This window comes from Saccostrea cucullata, unplaced genomic scaffold (assembly GCF_032062105.1).
Source record: "Saccostrea cucullata isolate Sc308-1 unplaced genomic scaffold, CSIRO_AGI_Scuc_v1 ctg173, whole genome shotgun sequence".
Lineage (NCBI taxonomy): Eukaryota > Metazoa > Mollusca > Bivalvia > Ostreida > Ostreidae > Saccostrea > Saccostrea cuccullata.
The window spans coordinates 378,804-399,429 of NW_026932155.1; the positions used below are offsets into that span (position 1 = coordinate 378,804).

The 20,626-nt window shown below is 31.4% G+C and overlaps 1 protein-coding gene across 1 annotated transcript; it reads right to left on the reverse strand.

Annotated features, from left to right (window-relative positions):
- Window positions 1-6,952: 6,952 nt before the first annotated feature.
- LOC134234527 (allantoicase-like) lies at window positions 6,953-19,938 on the reverse strand. Its single transcript, XM_062716607.1, has 16 exons — window positions 19,849-19,938; window positions 18,588-18,664; window positions 18,121-18,196; window positions 16,556-16,618; window positions 16,018-16,132; window positions 15,134-15,232; window positions 14,702-14,793; window positions 14,296-14,416; window positions 13,922-13,992; window positions 13,520-13,654; window positions 13,065-13,119; window positions 12,473-12,522; window positions 11,314-11,371; window positions 10,557-10,777; window positions 9,084-9,153; window positions 6,953-7,607 (listed from the first exon to the last, which is right to left on the reverse strand). The coding sequence occupies exons 1-16, from the start codon at window positions 19,936-19,938 to the stop codon at window positions 7,564-7,566; spliced, it is 1,437 nt and encodes a 478-aa protein (XP_062572591.1). The 3' UTR covers window positions 6,953-7,563.
- Window positions 19,939-20,626: the final 688 nt, after the last annotated feature.

The window sequence follows — 20,626 nt, forward strand, 5'->3', positions numbered from 1 at the left end:
AGTAGTTGAATTAATTCAACAAATTACGGATGGAAAAAAATTATCTTGTTTTATTATAGTATGTTGGATCTTGTGTCAACCCATTTTAACATCAAAATAAATTTTTAAAAAGATAAATAATTATATCTACAGTTGTGACTGAATTATTATAAAAATTTCTCTATTATTATTTTCAACCAATGAAGAGAATAATTTTTCAAAACCTCAAGTTGAAGGTGTTGAACGCGTTGTGAATTCTTATGGCATCATGGGAAATTGCGATGATTATGGTCATTTGATGAACATGTTTATAGATAGTAGTAAATACACTATTGTCTTTGGGAAAATTTTAATGTAAAACGTGTATTGTTAATGATTAAAAAAATCATATTTTAATATTCTCTATGAATTTTTTAAAATTGGAACTAGTGACAATACTGAAAGCAAGTAAAAATTGAACATTTGACGAATTTAAAATATTTTTTCATTGAAAATGTAATAATTATCCCATGATTTACAGACTGTGCGTTGCTTACTACTTTTTTTTGAAATATTAAATATATGTGGACTGGTAGGCAGGGGATGCTTACTCCTTCATGGTGCCTGATCCCACCTCTGATATTTTAGAGGTCTATGTTTGTTCTGCTCCTATTTTGTGTTGTTTGATAGACTTTTCAGCTTCGGTATTTCCTGATATTTCAAAGATTATAAAGGTTATCTTCATGATAAATGTTCTGAATTTAAAATCATTATATACTCAAAATAACAAGGCTTACTAATCGAGAATGGCATAAGAACTAATTTTATACTTGATATCATTCATAATGTCTTTACCATTCACAACTTTAAAGTGCATAACAGAGGACTAGAAATTAGATGACAATTTAGATAATGTCAACATGAAGTTGTTACATGTTCTTATTATTTTTATAGAACACGCCTTTCTGACTATCCAAGTATGAAATTGTTCCTTTTTTCTGGGTCAATTCCCGAATAAAGCACATTTAACAAATCTGCAACAAATATTTCCGGACATCTGCATAAACACGTGCGAGAAATTCACGAATCGCAAGTCGAACACGCGCCGTCAATATTATCGTTAGCCGCCGACAAATTGATATGTACGAGAACAAATAGGTCCGATCAATATGCAACGCCTCTGAAGAAAGGCAACACAAATTGATAAAGTATGAAGTCTGCACTTGAAACGAAATATTCAAATTAACGTCAGTAGGAGTCAAACACTCAGAACGTTAATTAGAGTCAATCAACGAAATACACTGTCGTGTCAAAAACTGAAAGGCAGAAATTACAGAATGATGGTGAGCTTGTGGCATCATTTGTATTTTAATTAAATCCTTTTAAAAGTTATGTTATCTTGATTTTTTAGAAGGAATAAATATTGTTAGGAAAAAGAGTGTTATAATGCGGTAAAAATACTTGGATTTAAGAACACTATTAAGAAGAAATAATATTTTTGGGAAATAGAGGGTTACAATGTGGTAAAAAACTTGCTGGATTTAGGAATACTATTTGAATTTTCTTCCCGTCTTGCTTGGTTAGATACAGTATTTTGCTAAAAATAAATACAAATGTATATGAAACAAATAATAGCTCAGTATTATAACTCTTTTAGACAAAATGAAATGTATTATTTTCAATAAAAAAATGTTTCAATTGACTGTTTATACTGAAAATAAATTATCATTGCTTCATTAAACATACTCAGTACTTTCTATGCAAGAAGGATATGGAGATGACGAACAGTATTCAATATCAAAGTCCATAAAACAATACAAAATAGGAACAGAGCAAACACAGACCTCCGAAACATCAGAGGTCGGATCAGATGGCATGGAGGAGTGAGCATCCCCTGCTGACCGGTCACACCCGCCGTGTGCTCCTTGTCATGATCGGGAAATAAAGGAAAAATCCGTCGTCAATTCAAAGTATAATAATGGACTAACAATTAGTATGAAAAACGTCAGTCAGCATTTGACTTAATGATAAATTGTATTTGCTGACAAGGTCATTGTATCAACTATAGAACTTACAAAATGATTACTTTAAACGAGACTGCTGATATTCTTGTTTCTTCAACTTGCTTGTCAATAATTTACCTCGTTTAAGAAATTGTTCATACGTAAAGCATGCTCTTGCGTATCAAATCAATGAGATATATAAACTCCGTATATATGAAGGTATTTACATAAGTAAGGAAAGTTGACGATAGAAAAGTTAAAGTCATCATGTTTATCAAATAGCGTGGTTGTTAGGTTACCATTAACGTCTCTTTCAAGCTTTCAAGTAAAATATCCAAGTATGAAACAGATGTGCCAGACTCTGTGGTATGCAAGTAAAATATAATTTAATATATTTTTAAAACTTTGATAACATTGATGAATATTCATACATGTATGTTATATAAAATGTCAATTTCAACCAGATAAAAGAGATAGTCATGAATACTTTTATCGAAAATCATGGTGTAGCATTTCTTTTCAAATGAATTAAACATTTATTATTTTTGCAAAGACTATTTTTCGGATTTGAAGACAATAAAGAATTTTATCACAAAAAGGCAACGATTGAACAGCCCTGGACACAAAGGAGAAATAATGTTGTTTAGAGCGGGACAATAAACTTGGAATATTTCGTATAAGTAGTAAAAAAAATGTATGAAGTAATATCATGTTAATGCATATAAACTGAAAATATGACGTGAAAATCTAAAGTGCAAAAACAAGTTCCAAAAACGATTAAGGTCAAGATCTAGTAAATGACTTTAGAAAAACGTTTCACTGCTAAATCCATTATGACGTCATAATCAATTTCAACTTTCTTTTTCCCGTACTTTACGGCTCTAATAGAATTATGTAGAAAATAAGGTATTTTCACGAAATTCAATTTGAAATCACATGAAAAGTAGTAGATACCTATCTTAAATTTAACATTATATTAAAGTAGAGACTAAGAACATACAAATAACCGTTTTCTGAGAAACTGTAGGCAATCTGGATACATTTTCTTTGTAGAATATGAAAAAACTCCCAAATTCAGGACTGGTTTCTTAATTTTTCATTGAAAATTACAGTTTAAAATATGGTTTTTCATCTTGTTTTTCTACGAAATATGCCCCGAAACACCTATTTTGACTAAGGTAATGTTATAAAGCATCATTAAAGGAATTAATTTCTTAAATTTGAAAAATCTGTAGGCACCTTCCATTTACTAGATCTTGACCTTAACCCTTCGCAAACATAAAAACATTAGTTACGTCGTAGTCCAGGGGGAAAACTTTGATTTATATACATCAAAGTATTTTTAAAAATAATTTTACATGATAACTATTGGAGAAATATATCTTGTTAGCAAACAAGACGGGATTCTTCAATTTATATGTGATTTTTATGAATTACATATATTCATTTTTACGTATATTAAATTTAAACCATATAAAATGCAACATATTAGTTTGAGAGATTAAATATTATCTAAGTAAATGAGAAATAATATTAAAGCAAAATATTTTACATCGTCAATTAAGACAAACAAGTAAGGATTGATTCACGGACTTTTGAGCTTGAATATTTTTCGTTATCTCCATATACAGGTATTTCATCAGCCATAATCATGATAATGAAATGCCATTACACTATAAAAGGTACCATAGTAACTACACTTCATTGAAAAAAAGTTGTGCAAAGAAAACTTAATAATAAAAAAAAAAGATAGACACAAGCTGTATACTGGCTGTCGCGAATTAATTTTCTTGTGAAGCTGATTACCAAGTTTCTGAAATCTTTAAGATCTACCTTTTTGAATTTTTGTCCAAAAAATGCTCGATTCGATACCATTTTGTTGTCAATAAAATAAATTTGCCTGTATAAAATTTAAATCTGCTTTTTTCTTTCCAGCCTTTTTAACAGGTCAACATTGGAAAAATCCGATATTTACTTAAATCAGAAACCAGTTGTAGAGTATCTTGTTAGAATTAAATAATATATCATTTTGTGAATGATAAAAGTTGTTGAATAAAATTTAAAAAAAAAAAAAAAAAAAAGGAGAAACAAAGCTAATGCAATCAAAATTAATGTACATACATGCAAATGTATCTTACCAAAGATACTAAAACATTATATTTATCAAGTAAATTTGTACAATATCGAATATGATACATTGGTTGTAAACTGTGTAGGATAAAAATCATTTATATAGCAATTTTAGGTTTAACACTGTTTACAATATATTGCTTTCATTGAATGCATTTTTTTAAATTGAAGTCTATAAGCAATATAATTTTTTCTTTGTTTTGATAGAAAACTATGTACATGAAACTTTGCATTGTTTGAAAACTATAAATAGGTTATCAAATATAATAGTGATTGAATACTACTAGTGTGTACAAAATGACTAAATTGAATTAAGTTGTGACAATTGTAAAAGAATGTTTGGAAAAGATTGTTCAACATTTTTCAGGTCCTTCAGTCAAAGAAAAATATTGAAAAGAAGTTGTATATCAGGACATAAATATGTAAGAAAATAAAAATTTAGAAAAAAACAAAACTTGTATCACGTAGGATCCAAAAATGTTGTTAGTATCTTGCAAGATACCTGCTGCATACCAGAAATTTGTATAACAGAGAATCAATTAATACCAATACTTAATTAAATATGTTGGATTTAAAAAAAAAATTGATAGAAAAAAATGTAAAATCCTTGAAAATAAAAGAAAATAGAATGAGAATGAAATACAGCAAAGAATGAAGATTTCAATAAATAAAGTGTCTGCATTATTAGAGAATTTTCACGACATCCAGTAGGAAAAGAAACATGAATGTCATGGTTTTAATCACTTGTTGTCTGTGTTAGGCAGCCAAACAAAGATGTCCAGAAATTCTTCCAATAACAGTCCAGGAGCAATACATCATGTGGCTGTTACATGGCACGTAGCAGAACCAATGAATTGTCGGGCTTGTCCTCAAATGATTAGACAGGAAAGAGACAAAAATGTAGCTGGCGTTACAAATTGGATGCAAAAGACACGCTCGTTTTGGTGCGTATTACATTTTAGCACAGAGACGTGTCATTAGAAGGGGTTCATGTCCTCCGAAGAAACACAATCGTTCTGTCTGCCACAGGGACTGTATTGCACTTAGTGCAGACTCGGGATCCGTTTTTCCCAATGAAAGGCAATATGTAATCTCTTTTCTATTAATTCATTATTTGAAAATTTTATTCTTTTAATGTACGGAGGAATGCATTTGTAAAATCAGAAAATCAAAAATATTTTTTTAAATAACACCTCATACTATATATACTCAAAGAAGATGGAACAGCCACATAAAGTTTCCATCAATGTGTCATCAAACCTACTCCACAGGAGTATTGTTAGAGCAAGTGTCATCGTTCAATATGTACATGTGATAACATTAATTATACAGTAGGCCTATAGTCCTAGTATTTGAACAAAATTTACTTTATCATTTTACAATAAGCGTTTTCTTAAATTATTTTGCTTAAAGACTTTTTTTACTTGAAAGAAGATGATAAATCTTACAGATTTTAGAAAACCTATTTTAACATAACAATTAAAGTTCAAAATTATTTTTATCTTGGCTCTGAATTTATAATTTATGCACGGTTTAAAGCACATTAATTTAAATGAGACAAACGTTTGGTCTTACATTAATTATCAACAATAGAATTCCCTAAAGGAATAAACTCTCTGCATGTAAATATTGAAATATAAGCAATGTTCTTATGGTAATATGGCTAAATGTATCATACTTGATGGGCAAACTTTGTTTAAACAATTAGGGAAATTTTTGCTGTTCGCATGCGTCATTAAGAAACACAAATTCGACGGAAACCGTTTCCCATAATGTTGTTTGTTCGCGCCAAACCCTGGAAACAGCAATCAATCATCAGTTGCTATGGTTATAACTAATCAGTTGTCTTATCTCCGTCATAAAATTCCCTCTTCAATACATATCTATCTGTAGATGTTTTAAAATAAGAACAAAAATTACAAATCAAGTGTCGGATGCCAGTCCCGGGCAGGTGCTTGGAACATCTAAACGACCCTAAGAATGATAAAGCCAGACTTGGCAGAACCTAGGCTCTATTAGACGGGGTCAAAAGCAGTCAGGAAAGAAACACGGGCTGTTTATCGCAAAATGATATCTCAATATAATAAATACCCACGCTGTTTATTACTGCAAAATAAATTGCATGTTGAATGAAGAAATAAACAGATATTAGTTGCATGATTGCGAATGTGATTACAGAAAGCAATGTAATGCCGTGACGGAGACTTTTTTCGCTTGTAGATCGCTTTTCGGTGATTTAGTGTTTTGCTTTAACAAGCAAATGCCAAACACAGGAGTGATCAAAGGGTAAAAGCCGTCGTATTTACCAACATTTACAAAACGTTTTAACAAATGGTAATTCTCAGATCATCTGAGCTACAGAATGCAAAGAAAACCTTATCTATAGGGCAAGAAACTGTTACTGTAAAATCTGTATCGTTAGAATTGTTGTACTTTAACATATTGCAAAGACATAAGTATTAAGGACTTTTTCAACGAATAGCATTTAATTGAGAAAAATTAACCCCATGTATGCAAATGATGAAGACTGCATGTTATACCCTTGTTTATCTACTTTGACAATAGCTTGCTTTGTTTCAGCAATTACATGTTCCTGTGTATCGAATTATATTTAAAACTGTCTATGAAGTAGACTTTTGAAGAAATTTTTTCCAAGGTATTTCCTATGGATTCCTTCGTCAAACTTAAAAACTTTTGTTTTGCCTACCATGCTTTTTGCATTGTACAACTTTAAAGCCGTAGCATGTAAATAGAGATAACTATTTAAATTTTCGTATTTATTTGATTGTTTAAATGACAAATAATAATATGTAAACAGCATTAAGTTTTCGAACTTTTTTCTATTAAAAAAAAACTATCAACAGGTTAATCTGATTAATGAGGTATTTATTTCATATTAAAAATCATATTATTATAATAGTATATATTTTCAAGCTTTAATCATACTATAATATCTTAAAATGTTACAGTTCATCAAAATAAAGCATAAAAACCCAGATTACATCCAACAGGAAGTAGATTACCCGAGATCAATAATACAGGCAGCGCCATCAGAAAACTGATTAATTAATCTAGATACATTAATATAGCACACCATATAAGTAAAATATGTCAAATTATAAAACAACATATACATATACAATGTACGTACGTATGTGGTAAAAAATTCTTATTTTCGTTCAAGAACAAAACATGCCAAAAGAAACCATGGAAAATATAACAGGTTTATGGCAGTGGCAGGGAATGCATTTCAAACATCATTTAATGATGAATGCCGACTTATAAAATAATATAAAAGATATATGATTGTGTCACATAAAAACTGTATAAAAATAATTTCTGTAACAAATTAATACTATGTATACTTCGTTGATTGGAGATCTTTACTATATGGCAGAGCAAAACAATCTCTAATACTGGAAATATTGACCGGAAGTGTAAACCGCCATGCGAGTGTTATCTCGAACACCTCCTACTTGGTCGTTTTTCTTCTCTTCTTTGGAGATTCTTCTTTTTCTGAAGAAAGTATACATCATATACTAGTAATTCTTATTTAACAGAAATTAAAAATATATATATAATTTTTTTTTTCTGACCTTTGTTTTCAATAACAAAAACCATGATATTGGAATTATGACAATTATTTTATGATAAATCTTTTTTCAGTTCTGCAGCTAAGCCTGTGATAGCTATATGCAAAACGTGATAAAAAAGTTCCATGGGTTGTGGTTCTTCACAACACATCTGTTTCTGTATAATATTTAAAAACCTTCTGAAGCTTTTACATTGAAAATGAGTAATAAAAATTTCTATTACTCAAAGAAAAGCTGTTAGATTTTTCATTACAAAAGCTCAAAGATAAAACCATCGATATATATATAGAAACCATTATATACAATACTAGCTTTACTTAATCACTAGGAATTTCTTACCTATGTCCTTTTGAACTCAAAATCTAATAGCTCTTTTTTGAGTACTAGTAATAGAAATTTTTATTATTCATTTTCAATGTAAAAGCTTCAGAGGTTTTTTAAATATTATACAGAAACAAATGTGTTGTGAGATGACATAAACATAACTTCTGGATAAAAATCATAAGGTAGTAACATCTACTCGTAAAGAAAAAGAAAGATGTATCATACTAAATCATTGATCAAACAATTCCAAATTCGAAAAATAAATGAGTATTATTTATACATTAGTCTTTGATAATATAATGCTAAAGATCCCGTAATGCAAATTTGGTGCAATTTATAGCACAAGATTTTCTGCGCATGCTTTAGAAAAAAAAATATTTTTCAGTATTATTTTATAACCCATCTGTATATTTTATCCCCTCTTTACCCTTTAATGTCTTCTCTACAAACCAATAATTGTATGATGGCAGAAATTTTACATCAAGCTCTATGATAAACATGATGACTACATGTAATAACTTTTCTACCGTCAACTTCCCTTATTCATGCAGCAATTATATACCTTCATCACTTCATGACCTGCATAAGGAGTTTATATCTCTCAGTTAATTTGATATGCAGGAGCATTCTCTACGTATGTACAATTTCTAAAACGAGTTAAATTATTGACAAACAAGTTGATGAAACAAGAATAACAGCAGTCTCCTTAAAAGTCATCATTTCAAAAATTCTATTGTCGATACGATGACCGTGTGAGCAAATACAATTTATCATCGAGCATGCTGGAAAGCAGCAAAATACAACCCCAACTTTGCGCAGAAAATATTGCACCATATTTGCATTACAGGATCTGCAGTGTTATGGTGAAAGACTAAGATATACTAAGTACCTGTAAAACCATAAGACTGCATTTCTGCAGCTATCACGTTTTACACTGCTAATATTTGAATCAACTTGATTTTAATTGATACATACTTTGTATAAGGAGGGAAATACTATTTTAGACATTATTTTACAAAGGGCTACTCTGTAAGGTAGCAAGGGAGTAATAAGGTTGCAAGGGAGTAATCCCTACCCGGAGTGTCCTCAGTGGCCTCATTCTCCGTTAGTCCATCACTGATGACCATTGATCCTTCAGGATCATCCTAAAACAGATGGATCCGCCATGAAAGGGAGGGGTCATTGTAGACTAACATATCACACAAAGGGAGATAACCACAAAAACCACACAGGTGTCACAAAAGAGGAGCAACAGTGAGGAGAATGTCAAATGTGTGAAAAATCTTCACTGAAAAGTAACACTTAATTGTCCAGGTCTTATTTACCAGAAACAACAGAGAACACAACGCAAATACAGGGTTATAAAATTTTAATCTCTTCATTTTGGAGACATAAGTAAGAGATTCAAGATTTTTCACACATCTGCATCATGCAATAACAAAACAATAAATGTAATCATACATATTCATATACAAAATATGAAAATATAAAAAATATTATGACAAGCTCTGTGAACTTCGAGGATGACAGAGAAAATTCATATTTTCCACTGGATTTCTGGTCAAGTCAGAAAACCTGACTATACAAGAAAATCTTGCATAAAGCTAAAAGAAAATTCCACCAGGAAGTTTAACATCCTCAACATTCACAGAAACTGATTTTTAAAATTAAAACATCTGAACTACAAAGATCTATCATAAAATCAAAGATTAATTCACTTGTATAATACTGTATCTTATATGCTTACAGAAATAAAATAATGTATAACAAATCAATTTCATACATTGAACATTAAAATAAAATACTGTGTATAAAAACTTCAGAAACTGATATTTTATTACTGAAACTATCCCCTATTTCTTTCTTTTATCAGATCAAATTGTAAACTTATAAAATACATGTACATTACACATAACATACAATGTATTTTAAATTCTTTTTTTTTATTCATACCATAAACAGTTTTCTAAAAATCATATATTTTTTTAAATGATCACTCCTGAAATCATATTCACTACTTGAAAGGTTACTAAGAAAATCAATAATTAATGAAATCATTCAACAAGACTTGGTGATAAGGGAAAGCTGGTGAAGTTATATGTCTCCACAGATTAATATATCACACAGGCACCTCTGATGTTACCTTGTTTTTCCTAGCAAAAATCTGTCAACCCCCCCCCCCCCCCTCTTCCCATCCTGTCATAACTTTACATAAAAAGTGCAATTTAGAAACCAAAAGAGAATATCAAAACAGCCTCCCCCCCCCATAATGCTTTCATAACCATAATAAACTTGGCTTGAAGTTTAATACATACAAAGTTTTAAAATCATAAAACATAAAGTACTTAACATGTACTTTAAAAGAGGTAGATGGTTTAAACTTCTTTTGACAGCATAAATTATATAACCTTAACAGTGAAAAAGTTTCACTTTAGCTCTACTATAATATTCGAATTAATCTAGCCCATTACACCAAATACTTTGGAAACTCCCTGCACCTAAGAGTTTTACATGACCTATAAAAGTAACATCAAAGCTTGGATTTTACCGGATCCTGGATATACCCAAACAGCCTCATCCGACTGATGCCGCCATCCGGAGCCATGGTCAGCCGCACGTGGTTCACCACGCCACAGTTATGAATGCTGTGGCGACCAAACTCGTGTTCCTGATGGGCGTACAATTTTTTGGGGGGTAGAAGGGTTTTCCAGGGCCCCCCATTCCTCTCTCTTATCGCTCCTTCCTCTTCTTCCTCTGTGATGTTACAAGCTTAAGAAAAAAATTTAACAGAATTGTCAGTAATAGGGTGATGTGAATCAAGTCTTTGTTATAACATCCTCCATCCTCTGTCTCTTTACATCTTGCTACAATAAATGTGGATTTTGCAGTTGTTTCTCTTTATCTTGAACTTGGACAAGATGATACTTAGAAACATCCAAGAAATCGAGATAACAATTAAGGTTTATAAACATAAGAAATTATTGGGAGTGCTTCAGTATATTCCAGTATTCAATATTCCATATCTCCCCGCCCCCACCCCATCCCCCGAATTTCATTTTTTTTTTTTTGTTAAGACTATCATTTTCGAAAAGATATACTTTGTTTTAAAAATCCAACTGAGCTTTTAATATTATCCTTTTTATAATTTAGATCATTCTTCCTTTTTAAATCTACACCTTTTACCAAAACATCATAATTTTATGGGATTATTTGTACACATGACTACAAATGTACAATTTCCTTTCAGACACACTGATGGAGGTAACAAAATATTGTAACAAGCCCTTATCAAAAAGATATCTTACCTTCAATCCTGCAAGAGTCAGGATAATTTCCCTTGAAATGGTTTGTGTCTATGATAACCTATAAAGTAAAATGTAAATTAAAATAAATTTTAATATCTACATATGTACATTACATGTATCAAAAGTTATATTATAAACATAGGTCTAACTTGAGGTTTTATTCCTAAAAAAGATATACATGTTTATGACAATAGGATGTTGAAAATACTATATAAACTTCAAATATTATGAGTAAATCAAGTTTTAACTTACTAATAAGGGACATTTAAATCAGTAGCTATAAGCTTGAATTCAAAGTGTTATCATCTATCATTTCACTGTAACAGTTTCTTAAAATAAAACAAAAGCTTGTCACTGCACACTGCTGAACCTAGTTTCCTCTGCATAAATGTGTTGAAGTTCTGAATGCAATCTCTTTATCTACGGATGTGAATTAATTATTAGACCTGTGAATTCAATATCTATTTTCCATACTCTCCCTAATGGGTTTGGATCATCTGATGTAAAGAAACAGCTTTATCAATATTTTTTATGACAGAAAATTGCTTTTTATTTATTACTGAAATATTGATCATTTATCAAGAAAGTAATCTTGGTGAATCATAAGCCAATAATGCAATAACAAACTGATATACATACAGCTTGTGTGACTAAACAGGAAAACTGAATTGTTGAACTATCTTAATTCCAAGTGAAGTGTCATTTGTGTGTTTAAGATTGGGAAAAAATTGTCAATTCGAAAACAAAATATTTTTTTGCTCAAATTTTTTTTAAAAATTGAATCCTTTAGGCTTTTTACACTGATCAGCTTAGAACAGCATATGTGGCCTCCTCTTTGTGTTTTCTTAACTTGTACCATTAATGCATGGAATCAATTTAGGAAGCAATGGGTTTAAAAAATCTCAAATTGATAAATTGAATTATGAACCTTTAAAATACACTGTATGTTCAACTTGTGTATAAAGTACTCATTGAAATTAAACCAAAACTCCAAGGAAGAAGTCCTTTGAAAATTGATCACAAAACAGACAGACAGACAGCTAAATAGTTTTCAACCAGTAGATCTAAACATTAAAGTGTTTCAGAACAATTCAACTATTAGTTTCCAAATTTACAAGTCTTTGTACACCAAATTGTAGAGAAGCTGAAGCCACTTTACCTTAGTGATAATCCCTGGATGTCCCAGCCGGAAAACACACCAGTCATCTCCTACAACCAATAGGTAGGAAACAAAGTTAATCAGAGTTCTAGCCATTAACATCTACAGGGCTGTAGATTAATTTAGTCTCTATGGCTTTAAGTTTTGAAAGAAAACAACAAAATGTAGAGTGTACTGACAGAAAGCAATGTTAGCCTACTTTCTACACTTTCATTGTAGTGTGGATTTGAGACAATTCAAGTAAAATGCTAAATCCCAAGTTTAAACATGGTCATAAAGTAGCCATTTCATGATATCAACTACATTTACACTCTGATATCTCAAACACCAGGGATATGCTGAAATGAATTTTGAAGTCCCCATCATTTATTATATACTTGCATGTATTATATCCTACATAGCTTGAATCATTGGTTATCTAACAGTTTTTCTCAGTCCCATTGACTTCAAGATAAGGTTTGACAATATTTCAAAAGCTTTTAGCTAAAATCTGGTCCACATGAATTCTTAGCCATTAAACCTATATCTTACAAAAAGTATTTCTTTTATCTCTTCTACATGTTTCAGTATTTCTACTTTGTGATCAAAATACCTGGTACTTGTAGAATTCCCTCTTCATCTGCTTCTAGAATGGCTGGTCTGTCAGGCTGCAAACCAAGACAAAGTATCAGTATATTATAACGTATAAGCAGAATTTTTAGCAAAGATCTAATTTTGGCATTATAAGTGAGAGTGTTGAGATCACTAAAATTGAATATCTCTAAAGATTAATTGCTTTTTCTTTGAAATAAGTTCTTAAGTGAACATTTTAAATTGCTAAAATTACATCTTACTAAAAATAAAAATATACCAAATGATTTTTTAAGGACAAACCAGTAAGTTTGCCTCTCAATAAAATCCACAAATATGATATATAACTCAAAAGCAAATTGACAAGGATTTTTATATTTGTGCAAAATGATTTTTAAAAATTCATTTTCAACTAAAAATTAAAGAGAATTCATTGGTATTAAAAATTTGTTAGGAACATTGGTAATGTTAAAGTACCTTGCGAGCAGTCTCCCAACCATCAGCCATTGTTTCTGCCCTACCAGGCTGAATCAAGTTACGGGCGTGACCAAAGTGGACATTGCTGTACCCAATACATGTCCCTCCGTTCTCCATAGCCGCTAGATCTATAATCTGAAACAGTAGAGAGGAGACAACTCTGGAAAAAAATTACAGTCACCGTAAAACCGACATCTAGGTTCACTGGAGAAAGGGAGATAACCTCCACAAAACATCTTGCATTGCTCAAATGTAAGGTCCAGCTTGTAATGTTTGCATTTTCATTTAATTTTTTAGGTAAAATTATAACAGAACTGAAAACTTCAAATGTTAGTCACATCCATAATAAAATAAGTACACAGTTTATTCCTCTGGATGTTATGCTATTTTCAGAAAGCTTACTGCATTCTTAGAGACTTTTGACCAGTCAGGTACTGATCGCCCATACACTCTCAACCTTGCAATGCCACCATCTGAAAAACAAATATACTCAGGGCATGAAAAACAACTATTAGTACATGTATCTCATAAAAGATTTCTGAACAGTTAAGAATGGTAATTTTAAGATAAATATAACTCTAGCGAAGCAGATATTGCAAAATAAAAAGAGATGTACATTTGAAAGGTGTAATTTGCGGCTATTATATCAGCACTCTTAAATCTTCATATATTTCTCTGACCAAACTTGTCACCCAGAAGAGTTGTAATAAATGGGAAAATTACTAAACAACAATATAAAGCTATAAACATTATTCATTCTGCAGTGGTACACATACCTGGATACATATTCAATCTAATATGGGTCCACCTTTCATTACTGTTAACTTCAAAGAAGTTGTGACAGGAAGTTTTATAGCCAGGCTTCAGGGGAGTCCGGGGAACCAGTTCCTGCCATTCCTAAAAATAAAATGAGGAAATAGTGTATCTGTTAATACAAACAATTAAGTGCAAAAAAAATGTTCCTCAGCATAACTTTCATGAGTATGAACCTTAAGGTTAACTCTGGCTATTATCTATATTTTTCGCTCGTATTAGAGATGTGGCTTAATCAGATTGATGCTGGAAATTTGGCTTAATACCTTGATATTTCAAATTTCATCCTGTTGCAAAATGAGTAAGCTTATAAAATGCATTTTTTAACACTAAATTAAGCTTCAATTTTAATGAGACAGTGTCAGTTACCTCCGATTTCAGCTTCTTGATCTGATCTGACATCACCATCGTGGTCGCTGTCCCCATCTTACTCTTCCTCTTGGGAATACTCTCAACAGCAACTATACCAAGGATCAGAAAATATTTACTGCGACTTTATTGAAGATCACAGAATACTTACAGCATGGCTCAGAAAATATTTATAGCAACTATACTGAGGATCACAAAATATTTACAGCAACTATATTAAGGATAGGATAAAAACATGTATTCAGCAACTATGGATAGTTTTCGATTGGCCTGAATTTAGCAAGAGTGATTTCCTGTTGGCTGAGGTTCTGAGTGAATTTTTTCTCACTGAACAACCAATTTCAATCTTGTATAGGTAGAAATATATAACCCTGATTAAAATTATAACACAGATATTAAACTCTGTAATTTGATGTTTAACTGAAGGTTTACCTCCAGAAAGGACAGCTGCCTGGATAGAGACTTGTGGGGAGTAGTTCCCCGTGAAGAAGGAGGTGTCCACATCTACCCCGCTTATAATACCGGGCACACCTGTAAAGACAGTGATGAAAAGTAAACAAACCTGAGGAGAGGTCTTATTTCATTTCAAACTGTGACTTTTTCTTTACAAAAATATATTTCACACATCTGTTAAAAAAAAAAAATTAAAAGAATAGGAATTGACCAAATTTACATGTATTTGTATTTATATGTTTTATACTTGTTTAAAATTTGACCATATTCTGGAGTTCATGACCTAGTTCTAATATCACCAGTCATATATCAGTGACTTAGTTCTATGATACAACAATCATGTGTCATTGGCCTAAAAACAAAAAAAAATTAAATCATGTGCCACTGAATAATCTATGATACCAATGTTGTGTCACTAGCTATTCATATAATAAAATCATGTGTCACTTATATTCAACATGGAATCATGTGTCACTGACCTAGTTCGAGAGTACATCAAAGAAATGTGACACTGACCTAGTTCTATAATACACCAATCATGTGTCACTGACCATAATTTAAACATCAATCAAGTGACACTGACCAAATGCTAGAGCACATTTATCATGAAAAATGACCTAGTTCTGAAAAGGAAAGAAAAAAACCAATCATGTACAATTTCTAAGCACATCAATCAAGTGACACTGACCTAGTTCTAGAGCACATCAATCATGTGACACTGACCTAGTTCTATAATACACCAATCATGTGTCACTGACCTAGTTCTAGAGCACATCAATCAAGTGACACTGACCTAGTTCTAGAGCACATCAATCAAGTGACACTGACCTAGTTCTAGAGCACATCAATCATGTGACACTGACCTAGTTCTATGATACACCAATCATGCCCTGGTATCCTTTTCCTTCTGGTTTCCCATCCATCCATCCACTTCCCATACTTTGTAAAAACTCCAGCTTTAAACACAGGCTCTTCCGCCTTATAAATGAAAAAAAAATAAATTCATGTATACATTAAATAACACGATGTCCACTGTTTAGTATGCCTATTCATTTGAATAAAATTCAATATGATTATATTCAACATGGAATGCTTTGTGCAAGTTTGGTTTCAGTGTTTCTGGTGAAGAAATTAAGAGGTTTTGAAAAGTTTATTTACTAAATTTAGAACAGTCAGTTGAAGGACAGACATATGCTAAACATTTTTTTATCAGAAAAATTTACTAGTTTGAAAATGAAAGAAAAGAGTAATAATACAATTTCTAACTTTCTGATCAATTTACAAATGAAGTACAAGCAATATGTAATTTATTTCTTTGAGGAATGGCCACATTCACTTAATTAACAGCAGTTTTCACTCAAGTTATTGAAGTATTCTGACTTAATAAAGAGTTCTTGTTACCTTCAGCAGGTTTTCAGCCACAGCAAACCAATCATCTGTTGCATAAAGGATTTTCCCTCCAACCTACAAGGAAGATTTAAACATGATATAACAGGATTACATCACAACAAAATAGTGACCATATAACAATATACCTCTTCTGATCTTAAAACCAACATGTATGACCATTGGACAATCATTCTTTAAAAAAAAAATGCTGTCATATCTTTAACAAGGGACTGCTGTTAAAAGTACCTGACATATATTTTGGGTAGACTTTAGTTTACCAGGCCCCAGATCCGCAAGATCCTCGCGCTCATTGGACTATGACGTAACAACTACGTCACTCAACTGAAATGGGTTAAATTTGCACACTATTCGACTGATTAGGGTTAGTCCCCACCTGAGAGATTAAAATATAGTCCTTGCACTAGTAATCAATTTGATTAGGTGTTTGTGTGCATCCATCCGAGAGATTAGGGTTAGTCCTCGCACATTATTCAACTGATTAAGGTTAGTCTAGAGAATCTACATGGGAGTTTTCGTCTAAACGTCTTAGTCCTTGCATACCATCAGATGGATTAGGGTTAGTGACTCGTTCTTTTAGATAAGTTAAGAATTTCAGTTGTTCCTGTACTTTTTCTAAGATCATAAATCAGCTTCAAAGGCATTTTGTTTGTTTGTTTACATGGAAGAATGGCTAAGTCTAGCTGCAGTTCTGTAGCTCTCCAAAAAAAGTTATTGATAGACCGGAGAGCTACAGTGCCACCCATTGAAAAAACTGTATATTTATTGCGCACAAAAAAGTGTGCTCAATTCTTGATTAATTCTTCCAAATTCTTACCTCAATTGCAAAAAATGGAAGATTTCAAAAAATTCCTCTTTCCTCTATCGAGTACTCTCGTAGTTGACATCTGAACGAAGCATATTGGACCGAATTATCTTTGAAACCAAAATGGCAGTATAAATAAGCGAAATGTCCAATGATTGCAATATCAGGGCCAGGAGGACTATTAACAACAATTATGAGGAATGTACTATTAACAACAATTATGAGGAATGTTTTGTTGTGGAAAGAGTCAAAGAATATGTTAGGAACACACGGTTAGTAATATTTTGAGACTACAGCCTTAAAAACATGGAGAAATAAATCGAGAACCGAGCGCATTTTTTTGTGCGCAATAAATATACAATTTTAAATATAAAATTTTTTCGGAGAGCTACAGAACTGCAGCTAGGCTAAGTCCGACAGAAATGGCACTAAGCATGCGCTGCACGCACTTTGATCAGAACTATTCTTTGTCAATTTTTTCCATGAATAAACAATATTTATTAATTTTTTCTGAGAACGGGGTTAAAAACTATGTTTAAAAACCGAAGTTTTAAACTAAAATTTTAACCGTAGAATTCGATTTTGGGGTCAAAAGGCCGAAAAACCTCATATTTTAATTTTTTTCTTTTCGATCGCTCACGCGATCTCGTATATAGTGAAGTTGCCTTCGATGACACTACATTTTAGCGTGTTTTTCTGGGGACCGGTAAAGTAAAGTCGTTCCATTATTTTTAAAAAATGTTCCCAATGTTACCTTTTCATTTACAAGATCATTCAGCTCTGTAAATTTAGGAAATGCTTGTAATGTTGAACTTGGTGGTTCTGCCATTCTGAAAAAAAATATTGAAAGTTATGGGATTTTCTGACACTGGGTGCTTAAGTTTTATAATTCATTTTAGAGTTTAAAGCAAAATCTACCCCCTGTCAACTGGTTTAATAAAACACGTGCAATAAACCCAGTTTCAAATAAACATTTGCATTTGACCGAGATAAAGCAAAACTCTCTACTGCGCCATACTTTTTGTATAATAGATAACAAACATTATTTTTCTTTAAAAGCTCAAATTCTGTTTGCACTGTTTTAGTACCTCCTGCTACATGTAAAAATGTTCGAACAATATTTGGGAAAACGTAAAACAAAATTTATAATATGTCTATATATCTGGAACTTTAAAAATTCAAATGCATTACCTGCACAAATACAACTTTACAGGACCTCACCTTTCGGCAGAATATAGGTCACTAACTTTGTCATATAACACGTCGAGTTGAATCTCGCTAATGTTTTGATTTTGTAACTTTAATTAGCCGACAAAAACTTCCAGCATGAATCAATTACATTAGTTTATTTCTTTTAAATTATTTCACTAAAATCATTTTAGACTTGCGGAGTGAGGTGTTCATATTTTGTGTCCAAAATAAACATAACATTTAATAAATCAATTTTTTGTTTGAGATACAAGCAATATATATATATATATAAATTTTGTTCTTTTTCAATATATCTGATGAATAGCATACACCTTAAAATTAATGTATGTGTTTTGTGCGAAAGCAACATAATTTACTCTAGTGGTTTTTTTTACACCCCCCGAAATACACATAATATATCAAGCTTATTTGCTTTATTGATGACATTACGCAAAGGCAGGAAGCTTTTGAAAAAAAAATGTAATTGCTTCTAATAGACACTTAACCGCAAAAACCCTTACAGAATCGATATCTAGGTACGTACAGCTTGTTTTTTTTTGTTTTTTTCAATCATCTGCAATTCAATTAAACAAACACTTATACTTTTTTAACCATTATCTTTGTGTGAAAAACAGATGCTCTTTTCTCATGTACAAACGTTGTTCGGAGAGAGAGAAAAAAGATTCCGATTTAATCTCTACAAGTGAGTGATGAGGTATATCATTCACGCACTTGTCATTTTGTTTTTGTTGTTGTTTTTGTTTTTTTTGTTTTTTGTTTTGTTTTTGTTTTTGTTTTTTTGTTTTTTGTTTTTTTTTTTTTTTTTTTTTTTTTTTTTTTTTATTCTGGAGTCCAAAACCAGCTATTATTCTTCACACGTTCCAATTAATGCAAATAATTGATAACAAATTTTATTTATTTATATACTGATCTATCTATGTATTTTTTCCTCATTAAAATGATATTTTTAAAGCGTTAAACCTCCAAAATCTTTTTTTTTAAATTGCCATTTAGTACAACTGTAAAATATGTTTCATTCATTGATGATTAAAATTCTGATTACATATAGGGAAAATAATTTATCATAAAAATCATCACAAAAATGGTATTATTTTTTTAAAATCAGAAATTTTTTTTAACATATTCTAAATTGCTCCCTATAAATATTATAAAGGTGAATAAAAAGAATACATCTTAATATCTGCGATAAATCGAAGTAAGAAGATAATATATGAACTTTATTTAAAGTAAAAAAGCCATTAAAATAATAAAAATTAGGAGCAGAGCAAACCTCTAAATCATCAGAGTTTGGATCAGTTACCATGAAGAGGTAAGCATTCTCCGCTAACGGATGACATGCGCCATATGTGCTACTTGTCATGATCAAGCATAAACGGGGAAAATCCAATAACAATCTGTCCAGTATATATATAAATAATGGCCCAACAATTTGTATGAAAAACGTCATTGACAAGGTCATTGTATCGACATATAGAAATTGCGTATAGCCCATTTGGAACTAGATTGTTGGTATTCGTGTTTAATCAACTTGTTTGCCAGAAACTTCCCTTGGAGCAGTACAAAAAGGAATCTCCAAAACATCATAGGTGGGATCAGGTGCCACGGAGGAATGAGCATCCCTTGCCGACCGGTCACACGGCAGTGTACTTCTTGCCATGATCGGGAAATACGGGGAAATCCGTCCACGATGTAGTGTGTAAATAATGCCTTAACAATATAATATGAAAAACTTCAATCAGCATTTGATTAAATGTCAGATTTTATTTGCTGACGAGGTTATTGTATCGACCATAGAAATGATGACTCTAGGCGAGACTGCTTATATTTTTGTTTCATCAACTTGTTTGTCAATAACTTACCTCGTTTTAGAAATTCATCATACGTATATACAGCATACTCTCAAATAAATAAAGATATAAACACCGTATGCAGGTGAGCAGGTGATAAAGGTATATTGTTCCATAAGTAAGTACGGGAAGTTGACGATTGAAAAGTTAAAATCATCACGTTTATTATAATGCTTTGTTGTTGGATTACTATGAACGTCT

Bases quoted from the DNA above. Each gene is read 5' to 3' on its own strand.
- LOC134234527 (XM_062716607.1), bottom strand. From the start codon at position 19,938: ATGACAAGTAGCACATATGGCGCATGTCATCCGTTAGCGGAGAATGCT. The intron at 16,619-18,120 runs GTAACATTGGGA...TCTTCCTTGTAG, and splicing joins ATGATCTTGTAAATGAAAAG to GTTGGAGGGAAAATCCTTTA. The intron at 10,778-11,313 runs GTAAGATATCTT...TTTTTTCTTAAG, and splicing joins TGACTCTTGCAGGATTGAAG to CTTGTAACATCACAGAGGAA.